Source organism: Amaranthus tricolor, chromosome 7 (assembly GCF_026212465.1).
Source record: "Amaranthus tricolor cultivar Red isolate AtriRed21 chromosome 7, ASM2621246v1, whole genome shotgun sequence".
Classification (NCBI taxonomy): Eukaryota; Viridiplantae; Streptophyta; class Magnoliopsida; order Caryophyllales; family Amaranthaceae; genus Amaranthus; species Amaranthus tricolor.
This window is the reverse complement of record NC_080053.1, coordinates 28,273,809-28,286,035: the sequence shown is the minus strand read 5'-3', so window position 1 is coordinate 28,286,035 and position 12,227 is coordinate 28,273,809. Positions and strand designations below refer to the sequence as shown.

At 34.6% G+C, this 12,227-nt stretch overlaps 1 protein-coding gene across 1 annotated transcript; it reads right to left on the bottom strand.

The window, feature by feature from the left end:
• Positions 1 to 135: 135 nt before the first annotated feature.
• On the bottom strand, positions 136 to 10,303 carry LOC130818204 (uncharacterized). Its single transcript, XM_057684277.1, has 9 exons — positions 9,409 to 10,303; positions 6,257 to 6,386; positions 5,140 to 5,681; positions 4,411 to 4,491; positions 4,170 to 4,268; positions 3,182 to 3,295; positions 2,978 to 3,061; positions 1,904 to 1,975; positions 136 to 906 (listed from the first exon to the last, which is right to left on the bottom strand). Exons 1-9 carry the CDS (start codon positions 9,727 to 9,729, stop codon positions 634 to 636), a joined length of 1,716 nt encoding a protein of 571 aa, XP_057540260.1. The 5' UTR covers positions 9,730 to 10,303; the 3' UTR covers positions 136 to 633.
• Between the last annotated feature and the right edge of the window lie 1,924 nt (positions 10,304 to 12,227).

Genomic DNA, 12,227 nt, shown 5'->3' with positions numbered 1-12,227 from the left:
AATGTGCAAAAATAGATTATAAGTTGCCGCCGTCCTTCCCTCCTCAGACCCTGTCCATAGTTTTTCTAAGAGCAGAATACACTAGGTAGGATGATGATGATGAATGGAGGAAACTAAAATGAAAATTAGTTTAAATAAAATTCAAGGTAAAGATTTTGCATTATATAAATAAAATTGCAATTTTAACCAAGTATGATATTTTGTTACAAGAGAAGCCTAAACAGTTGAGCTAAATAATGCTACTAATACTATGTGCATTAATTTATGAGGATACAGACTCCTTGTTTTGAGGCCGTCTCGCTGAGAGAATTTAACATTTAATATTTGATCTTGTTGTGCATCTAACAAATGACTTCCTGGAGAAATTATGCCTTGCATTCTCCTCCTTCCCTCTCCTACCATCTTTTTCCCCTTTTAAAATTTTTACAGCCAGCGGGTACATCATTGCGCTAGAAAGCTTCGGCTAATCACATACATCTCTACAACAATTTCACCATCGACCAACCCAAAACGCAACAAAACTTGATATTTGCTAAGAACAGCCAAAGCTGTGATAAAATTACATGCATATTTACAATGTGCAACCCCTTGTGACAATTTGTCAAAATTTAGTACCCAGACATTATCGGTACATCACGTTAATCCTGATGATGATCTTCGCCATCGCTTCTTTATCTGGTTCAATTTGAATGGACTCCAAGTCTTTCTACACTTTGACGTTTCACAAAAGAGACCAGAAGCAAGAGCCTGTTGTAGCCACAGCTCAAACTCGTCTTCCTCTACATCCATCATTTCTGCATCCAAACCCCACGGATATCTGCTGGAATTTGAACGAGACGTCTTCTCCAAACCAACCATGTTCACATGAAAACTTGGACGATGGGTATTGGGTCTACAAGCCATCCCCTATAATAATGATCTGATTAGACTAGTTGCTTGTGCAATTACAATGAAGCCAAATATTATTTTTGCTTTGGTTTTCGGACAGTTTCAAGTCGGTCTGATCTGACCGAAAGGATACCAATTACCATATACTATCATACCATCATACCCAGTAAATCCCGCTTATAAAGCCAATGTCTAGGGAGGTAGATCACATACAAACCATACCTATACCCCTCGTAAGAGAGGGCAGGAGAAATGTAGTCAATTTGACCGAAAGGATGATAGATTTATTATTTTTATATTTTAATCACTATAAAATAGCTAAAAAATACCATGCATTTTTTTGGTAAAAATTTAGTTTTCCTTATCATATTGGAACAAAATAGCTTGAAGTCATGGCTATGGAATATTGACTTGAAAATATTATTTACAACTAAATAATTCACTAAATTTTAGAAAAAAATGGGTTGGGTCGGTCAGATTTCCGGGTCAAGTCAAATTTTTTGAAGGTCTTTTTTGGACTATAATGAATAATGAGTAATATGACTCATTCAATCGCACACTTCTTTAGAATGTGAAGCACTAGATGGTGCTTCAATCAAGGGTCAACTGTAAACAACCTCCTCGTTATAACAATGGTAAGACTACATACATCCAACCCACACTTACCCTTGCCTAAGAAAGAGACACTTTAGTAAGCATTGGGGCAATGTAATGTTGGTTTTTATATTCATCTCACTAAAAAGGTTACTTTACCATAAGCCAAACCAGGTTACCATTATAATCAATACTTCTATGTATATCATGATATCAAACACAAGACAAGAAGATCTATATATTCGAACAGTGCCGATTCAGAATGTATGTGTCATATTCACCTACATTTTCTGAACCATCCCCGCTACTATAGTTCAAAAAGAATATCGATGCAGGCAGGAGGATAGATCAGCTAAAGAATGATTCCTATCAAACTTCATAACTGGAGTAGAAAACAGTACAAGATTGCAAGTAAACTAACCTGACAGATAGCCCATTCTGATACATCAAATATCTTACTTTCAGCACACACAAAAGCACGTGGAATTTCCATCTGCAGCAGAAACCCCATGAGAAGCATAATCAGCAACAACACAAATTATATAAATTTCACAAATACATTTTGTAAACATTCCAGTTCCCACTGCAATGTGCTCACAAAAGCTAAGAAAATTTGACAGTAATCATTTTACCCAATACAAAGGGCTATAGACGTACTAAAATCAATCTACGTATAAAGGAAGAAGTTTTCAGGAGCATGGAAAGGAAAGCATAACACGAAATCAAAAATGAACAGAGAATATTTCTTATTGGAGCTATTAAGAGCCCATAACTTTACGCTGAAAATTCAGCCCTTTATTCTAATTGGAGCAATTAAGCCCCCAAGTTTTGTATCATGTACAATTGATTCACGATCATCATATTGCGGCAGAAATTTTCCTATGTTTTCAATAAACAAATACAAACAGCAAAACCAAATATTAAAACCAAAATACAATGTCTAGATAATCCAGATACTCATTTTCACAGAATAATATTATAGTTGATTTGCAACATTGATGATTTTTGATTAATTGGACCAAAAAATGATAGTGTGCAATAATTAACCCTAGATGCCAAACTTATAGAGCAAATTGCTCCAAAAATAACTTGTGGGTTTGATTTGTATCAATGCCAAGAAAAATTGGATTTGCAACATTAGTGCTCCAACAAAACATATACTCTTCTAGGAGGAAAAAATGCAAAAGAGATAGCCAAGTAGTTGCCAATAGAATTCAAAATCTCGATTTCAATTACATGCCAACAAATGGCTGGACATATAAACTACTAATTCAGTTTAAATTTTCCAATTTAAGATTTAATTATAGGAAAGAATATGAGATGCACTGCCAAGAGGACATGGAAAATTGGATTGTTGTTTCAGTGAGGTAGCTTAGAGACTAATATAGACACACTAATATCAGTACAAAGATCACAACTAACGACTAATGGCCACACTTTGCCAACAAATCAGGAAACTTGAGAGCAAACACATGATTGTCCAAGTTAAAGATACCTTTTGAGGTTCACTAAAGACCAGAGACCCTTTGTATTCAACCCAGCCGTCTCCATCCTTGGCTTGATGATACTGACAACAATCCTGTAATTAAGACAATCACCCACCATATTCAAGATCATCTGGTAGCAGACATTACTTCATTTTCACAAGCATGCCAAAGAAAAGATACCCAAGCACAGACTAAGAGTTACATAAATTTACCTGGCACCAGCGTGCCTTGGCCTTAGATCGATTAGTACAAACCCAAATGTGAGAATGGCCACACTTAGTGCATTGTATCTGCCTTGACTCCTCAGAAAAAAACTCACGTGCTTCCTATGTAAGAAACATATGTACTCAAATGAGACAAGTCTAATTAATGACCAGAAAGGCAGAAACAACTACGCATGCAGTTTTAAAAGAAATGTTGAAGATCTGCTCTATTCACAATTTAGGGTTTACATCGCTCATCATTCTTAAATCAAACTAGGGGACAAAAGAAACTCAATTTGGATGCAACTATCAGCATGGTGCAGATAAAGTAAGTGGCGAAATCAAAAATAAGACAGCTACTTCAGAGCACCATGTTATGTGCGGAGTCTGCGGACCACTAATGACAACCAGCAGGATAAGAAGAGTATAACCAGTGCACATCATAGTTTCTACTAAAAAATAAGAACAGGTGAAACATTCGGACTTTTCACTTTAAACGCAAGACAATGTTGTGCTGCATTCGAATAGCAGATCTGACAGATAGTACTGCTGATCGCAATAGAATAACTTCCATAACTCTCAGAGCTGCTTAGACCACACTGACAGGATTCAACAGGTCAACTCAAGGCCCTACCCAATGACTAGAATAACATGGAAAAATAGGGCAATTTGATTAGTGGTAAAAAGTTGTACTAATTTTACAGGTTCCCAGGTTCAGAGGTACGACTGACCATCCATAACACCCCAAATGCACACATCAAAGGAACATTCTCAAATGTTTAAACTCACATATCGCCATAACCGCTATTTGAAAAAGCTCCATGACTACTCAAAGTTGTCTCCTTCTCACAATCTCCTTATTCACATTATGCTAGCATTAAAATTAGAGAGAAGTGTGATCAAAGACTCAAGAAAGTAGTTGACATAATATAGCAAATGTTATCTAAAGAGATTAAAAAATGATCTCATTTCAGTCCAACAACCCCCAGTTGTTTACCTGATTTGAAGTGCTAGGAGAATTTTGGTAGATATTTTTATATTCTTCCTTTCTCAGTTGCTCATCATAATCTCTTTTCTTCGTAAAATCTGAAAGTACCTACAAAAAAGCCAAAGTTTCAGGTGCACAAACAATAAATATTTCCACTAAAAATAAAGCAACTTCCAGTGATAAATGACTAATTAAAACAAATGGCTTAATGTAAGAAACTTGATCTATAACAAAAAAATACACAGCTTACCTCATAAGCACACTGAAGCTTCTTAAACGACTCACTTGCTAATGAAATTCCCATATTTTTATCAGGATGCACAAGCATGGCCTGCACAACAGAGAGAAAACTTTCTCTTTAGTTATCAGCCAAACTATCACTTAGAAATGTCACAACAAAGGCATTAAATACCAACAAATCCTTCCAAACTGTTAACCAATGATACATAGATCAAGGCAGAAATTGCATGTGAGACATGCCAAGGAGAAACGTAACATCAATACCATCCTTTTCCAAAAAATACATCTAACCATTCATGCAAAAGAAGGATGATATAGATAATTGATATACGCTCTTTCTAAGCTCCTATTACTCAGAACAAATAGACTCTAGCAACTCGCAATATCTAGCTGCCATGAGGAAGCAGAATTTGGCCTTGCATTCTTCATTTGGTTGGATGGTAGATGAGATATAATAGCAAAAAGAAATAATCCATAGATTGGCAGCTATTAATAAATAATCGTTAAACACACATCCACAGCAGCTACTTCAGCTAGACACTCAACAGATACCAACTAAAACAAAAGAAGATGAAACATATATTATTATACAAGACATCAGAGTAACCCAAGAATTAAAGTATGCAACCGAGTTTGACTAATGCCAAGTATGTTCTTATAATAACACATAAAAACTAACAAATCAGGAGTGAAACGGTGAACCATCCAGTTAAACAGAAGATATAGCTTTAGTATCTACCTTCTTCCTATATTCTTTTTTCAATATCATAGTATCAATTTTCTTGTGGCGCAAAAATCCCAGTGCTTCATAGTGGTCAGCACTGCTTAATATCCTTTTCATTTCAATAAATGAGCTTCTGTCTTCTATGACCACCTCACCAGGAGAAGCTTCTTTCTGAATCTTCAGAATAGTTGTCGTACTAGAAGTTGATCTACTAGCTGTTTTACCAGGTGTTTTATTAGCTGTTTTGCTCGTTGTTTTGCTAGCTGAGGTAGATGATGAAAACTCTTCGGATTCATCAGAGGGAACAAACGCCTCACAATCTCCAGAAAAGTTATCCTCTGAGAATGCTTCAGAGGCTTTGTGCTCCTCAAAACGTGTACTCTCATACAGAGTATCGCACCATTTTGACAAATAATTAAATACATCATTTGATAAGAAGGCAAGGTTCATAGAAAGAAAAGGGCCAACAAATCCTACTCGTACATTCACATAATATACGGAATAAACCATTGCCATAAAGACCACCAGTCGAGCATGATTTAAGGAGAACAGATAGCCTGCACATAGAATTCAAAAAGACAACATTCACAATATTATTTGCAGAAAATGTAAAATAAATATTCCTAGATCCCCATTAATTTGCAGAAAATGTATATATTGCTTTATTACTTTGTGTTTTTGTTTGGGGGAGAATATGAAAAAAAAAAAAAAATTTTAAATGCATGGATTTGATGAGAACGATTAAATATGTGGATGAGAATTGATGAGGAGTGTGGATTAACTTTCAAAATAGGAAAAGTAAGCAAAGTTGGTAGGACAAATCAAAAAGGAAATTGTTACGAAACTCAAGGAGAAACTACTCAACTGATGACCACATCAACCTACACATGAAATTTGCTACTTCAGGATCTCTACTTGTGCAGGACGCAGCTGATTCCACAATAACTACACCAACCCCATCCCTTAAGTATATTCACGTATAAACTATCTTCAAGAGCTATTAAAATTCTAAAAGCAAAAAGCAGAAATTATTAAAGAAATAGGCAAGCTGATCTATGTAAGAATGGAAGAAGAAACCATAATGAAGACCCATCCAAAAGAAAATCTAACAGGTAAGAAAGCAAGCTTTTACCTCCAACAACAAACAATATTCCTGTAATCCAGAAGTTAGCGTACATCCATAATATTAAGATGGCAAATAGCCCTACGATAAAAATTCCAGGAGTGTAGCCCAAGTACTGAATAGCAACTCCAGCGGCTGCCTGAAAATTTTTTCAAGAACAAAGTGCATCAGTCTCAAACTACTTGTAGCAGTATAAAGTATTCATAGTCTAACCAAAAAATAAATTGCATAAAACGATACAAAAAAAGACAAAGAACATAACAATGCGAAAATAATTAAGGTACAATGTTAAAATAAATCCATTCTAGTTTTCATTATCATTTAGTTTGACCACATTACTTCATGCAATCTGTTTAATCATGAGATCCACTTTTAGGAGAGAAAAAAAAAGCTTTAGGTCAATGAATTATATAACAATCACACAGTGATGTATATTCCAAAATAAACCATCATAACAACCCTCCTGCAGTGCATAAGATTAAAGGAAAGCAAGCAATGTTATCATCAAATATGATAGAACAAATAAATATCCCAGTTCATCAATCTTGTACAGTAGGCATTACCACATTGCTGAAAGTTGACAAGGAAGGTCCGGAAAAATAATAAGGCTAGAACACGAATATATAAATACAAAACAGAGCCAAACAAAAAGATCAGCCAGTCAATTCAAATCGGCTATAGTAGGCATTAGTACATTGTTAGAAGTCAACTAACATCTGGAACACCAATGAAACTAGGATAGAAATATCATTTCAAAAAATAGAGGCACATATTAACTCGCATTATCTTACATCAAGTACAAAAATTTGAAGAACAAAAAGCATTCATAAGTATTAACAGAGGTACAAGTTAACTCACATTCTCCTACATTAAGCGAAAAAGTTTCTAAAAGAATAGCCAAAAAAGGAAGACAATAGCACAAGTATTCATATTTGCCTATATTAATCACCACAAGATAGAAGAAGCCAAAGGGGAATATACAGAGATGTAGATACTGGTTCAATTTCTAAATAGCCCAGTTCGAGGCAATTGGTATATGGCTTTAGAGAAAAAGCTAATGAGTGTACACAATCACCCAGAATCTGATATAGGACTAAAAAAATCCTGGAAAAAACTCTAAGATATGAATACTTATATTCAGGTTCAACTGAAAATTTTTAGCACACAATCAGAACTACTCTAACAAGAAAATCAAGACATGCTCAAATATCAAAACACAGCATACAATGACCATGAATATACATTTTTGTTAATATGAAGTTGATATTGGACAGCAACATTGAACTATGTTACTTAACAGCATAAAATCCATACATATGCAAAAGACATTTGCAGTTATTCAAAAAATCATAGACCTTCTCAGTTTATTCAATTTCACATGGAATCATATGCTTAAAAGAAAGCCAAGAATTGACATTTTCAGCATGTTTGCTTCACAACTGACCTCTTCTAGTTTGACAGCTACAGTACCACAGTAAACTTGCCAGATCTCAACGCATTCAGTACATCAAATACGCCATAATAAAACCATTCATGATCTAAAACAATTTCGTACCTCAATCCATCCCCTAAAAAGATAACACCGACTAAGAGGAACATGGAAAGAACTACAGATCTATTGTGCCAAATTTCGACAATGTTACAAGAAAGCAAGGAGGATCAACAAGAATGTCCAAGGGTTCATTACTATTGTAGATGCAAGAAGAGAAAGAAATAGAGAATGGATTACTTATACAATTCCAAATCCATGTTAAATTGTATTCACAAAATCAAAGTTTGTTATTCAGGATTTCGAGGACTTTTAAAGTCAATTAAAAAGGTCAAACTACAAAGCCTACAGTCAAAAGTTGACGGGCATGAGAACACGATACAAAGTGGTATTTTCCATAAGACTTTTAATGTCAATTAAATTGGTCAAGAAGAAAATCTTTTGAGTAGTCAAAAGCTGACAAGAAAAAAGTAATTCTAGACACCTGACAACTCTCACAAACCAACAATGACCCAACAAGTAGTGGAGAATCAAGAATCTTTGGTTCTATATTTCAGCTTCTAGCTTTTATTTTTGATGTGTAAACTGATTTTGATCATAATTTCTCTTCACTATATGCAACTCTTTTTCAGCTGATACATTTAGTTGGATTTTTGTCTACCACTACCCTATTAGTTGGATTTTTGTCTAACTTTCAAGTTTTTTCGTAAGAAAAACTACGGAAAGAAAAGCTCCGCTAGAGAGCGTGGAAACAATACAACTAAATCCGGTGATTTTTTGGTAGAGCAGTCTACAACTACTTTTGAAAATTTAATAGAAGTACTCTAAATCTCTAACCACCAATTTCCCACCCCACCCACAAACATCACCAAAACAAACCGGCGGCACTGCCACATTTTTCACCATTTTCTGGCTCCTTTTAAACAGCATCAATCACACAAATTAGGGTTTCTTTTAATTGGGGGTTTTAAATTTAGCGTTTAAATTCAAGCAATTTAGGGCTTATATTCGAGCAATGTTACCAACACAACTGCCAGGAACCCCTGCAATTATTAACACAGTTTTAGTGGCATTTGTACTAAAAAACAAAACAATCAATTGCCTGAGTTCTGAACCTGTTTGTGTAATTCAGGGCCATCACATGCAAAGGAGCACTTACGGTTGCGCAAGGAAAACAATACACACATGACACAATATATCTTAATATAACTTTGAGTCCTTGGTTTGTCGTAGTGTAGCAAAAGAGCTTTTCCTAGTCAAGGTTTTTTACTTTCTTTGTGGCCTTCCTAAATTAAATAGGATTCTTGTGTTTAAATTACTTTTTACTTTAATAACTCATCAATGAGGCCAAAGAATTTTAGTTCTTAGACCTGGGATTATAACGGACTATATCAAAAAGGCTAATTATTGTGCTGAAATGATCAAAATTCTTCAAACTACAGAAGCCTCACTCCACAAATAATCATATATTAGGACATTTCTGAGTAAGCACTCTTAACAATTCACCTCCCATCGCTAATCACACAAAACAGAACACAGAAAAAGGATAAAAGTTTATGCAAGTCTGTAATTCTGTCCACATTATAGATTTTTCATCAACATATTATATCAAAAGATTTAAGAAATCCAACACAGCAAAATAACCAAAAAATTAAAGAAATGGAAAACTTACCATGCTAGTTAATACATAAACAAGGCAAGAAATGGAGGTCAAGCTCAAAAAACAACTCCACATTATCATCAGCAATGCAGCTGATTGTAGGCCGATTAACGATCGAATTCCCCTTAAAAAGCTATCTATCCAATACATCACGATCAAAACCATTAAGTTCAAGAAGTTCTTGAAACCTTTACAAAACATTGGCCAAAGTGTATCAATGGCGACCCAAACCCTATCTGTAAGTCCACTAATGGTTTTTGGAGCAAGGGAACACAAATGCTTTTGAAATTGCAGCCATTTCCAAACTTGCTGAACTAACCCTATGTCTTCCATATTATCTAACCCTGAATTCGAGATTATTAGTTTGAGTCAACTAGGTTAAACTCCGTTAATGAAAAATTAAAGTGAATCAAATCACGAAAACCCCAATTGATTAAAATGAAATTGAGGATAATCCAAATGATGAGATAGGAGTATATAGCTGCAATCCATAATGTGGAAGGTCCAGAAAGTTTCTGCAATGGCGTCGGGAGCGATGAAAAATATTGATGCACCGACAATGGAGGGAGAGAGTGAAGGAGAACGAGAGAAGGTGGAAATGTCTTTAGCCTTTAATGGATTCTTCTTAGAGAAAGAAATAGTGAGTCAAAGAAAGTGTTGATTTTTGAGATTTCCTATCCTCCATTTTCATGGAGACTAATTTTGACCGAGAAAAAAAGAAAGCAAATTAAGAAAAAATTTTGTATGGAATTAATTACATTAAAATAGTCTGGATTAATAGAAATTCATTAAGTGGGAAATGAATTTGGGAAGGAATTACTTGTCTACATTTGGATGTAGATAGGGTTGTTAAATAGATATGACTATTTGATATTTACTTGACTTTGTAATTGTATTGGACTTTGACTTAATTTTAAAATAAATTTGCAATTTAAAACACTTAAATTGAAATCGATACATTTTCAAAATAAACTATTGTAGATGAGGAGTACCAATAATTTGTTTGTGGTATGTGGATAAGGGATGTAGTGCATTATGTTTAGGTGGGGACAAAATGGTCCAACCACTTACATATTAAACTTTAAACTTTAGTCAATGGTCTCTTATTTAATAAGTATAAAACAGTCAGAAAATTAAGTTTTATCTCATTTTGGAGAATAAATTAAGGTTTCTTCCCTCATTTTATATTGTAATAAAAATAAGAGAAAATTATTTTAAATTACCTTTTCTATACCCTTGTTTGCAAAAAACTACATTATGTAATTTTTTTTGCAAAAAACTACCTTATGTAATATATATTTTGCAAAAGACTACCATTTAACGGTTTTTTTTGGGTTTGACCGTTGAAACTAACTGTTGACCTTCACGTGCAACTCACGTGATCTTCCCTTTCTCTTAAGCTTTGATGCCCAGCAAACCTTGGCTCCCAGTTATCTACCCCATCAGGTTTCTCCTCTCTTTCTGTATGAATAATTGTTACAGAGGTCAATGGGGTACGGCCGTGCGAATCACTTCACCTTTTAATGGGTCTTGTTTTTGTTTACTGTTTCTTGATGACTACTCAATTTCCAGCCCTCTTGCGGTTCTTGGAAAATACCGAAACTCCACCACGTTTCACAATCCAAACGTCATGGCAGAAAAAACCGCCGGGAATTATTTCTAATTTGGTTTTCACTGGCAGAATTAGAAACGACGATAATAGCTCAATTTACAAAAGTGGCATGCAAGCATGGTTATTGGGCTCAGAATTATGGAGGCAATTGAAAAACCCAAAAGGAGATGAAGGCGCAGCACCAGAAACGGCGACGAGGTGTCCGGAGAAGGTTTCTGAAACAGAAACAGAGTTCAATGGGATGGTGAAACTACCGTGTGGGCTAACAGTTGGGTCACATATAACGGTAGTGGGGCAGGTGAAGAAGGGGCATGAAGAGAAGGAACCGAGTATATCGTTAGGGAAAGATGTAATGGTGTCACAGTTTATGGTGGAATTGAGGAGAGAGAAAGTAGTGAGAGGAGAAGAACTCAGAAAGCGCTGAAATGAAGAAGAAGGCAAGGAATAAAAGATCACGTGAGTTGCATGTGAAGGTCAACAGTTAGTTTCAACGGTCAAACCCAAAAAAACGTTAAATGGTAGTCTTTTGCAAAATATATATTACATAAGGTAGTTTTTTGCAAAAAAAATTACATAAGGTAGTTTTTTGCAAACAAGGTATAGAAAAGGTAGTTTAAAATAATTTTCTCTAAAAATAAATATAGAATAATGAATATTAAATAAGTGGTAAACTAATAAATTATAGACTCATAGTACATTGAACAATGAGATTAGCTAAGTGTTAGATCGACAAATTCTTCAAATCTTCACCGAACTTTACAATTGCTCTCTTCAAGATTCATAACCTCTAACCACAAAATTCTCACAAAAGTCTATTAGAACATTTTTTATCTTTAGATTGTGTCTTGGTTCGTTAGCATTGACAAGTTGAGATTTTTATACGATCATAATAAGGTTCATTTTATACAAATGTAAGGGTCCTTACGAACAAATGAGAATTCAATTGTAAAATGTAGTTTTTTAAAAGCTTTTCAGGAATAACAAGTAAAATTTTTTCCGTCAGTTCAATCCTATCTAATGAGTTTGGAACACAAATCATCTTTTTCCTCCTTTGGATTTTCACATCTTTTTTGGTGATTTGATCTACTAAAAACACAATCTCATATGTTTTCATAGTAAGTCCCCTTATATACGACACATTATAATCTATTACATGAATTTTGCATTTTAGCATAAAGTATGTAGTATAGTTGCATTTTCAACTTCAGTTATTCAAATT

Coding starts and splice junctions, on each gene's coding strand:
- LOC130818204 (XM_057684277.1), bottom strand. CDS start 9,729: ATGGAAGACATAGGGTTAGTTCAGCAAGTTTGGAAATGGCTGCAATTT. Junction 5,682..6,256: donor AATATTGTTTGTTGTTGGAG/GTAAAAGCTTGC, acceptor TTCTATGTGCAG/GCTATCTGTTCTCCTTAAAT. Junction 4,269..4,410: donor AGCTTCAGTGTGCTTATGAG/GTAAGCTGTGTA, acceptor GCTTTTTTGTAG/GTACTTTCAGATTTTACGAA.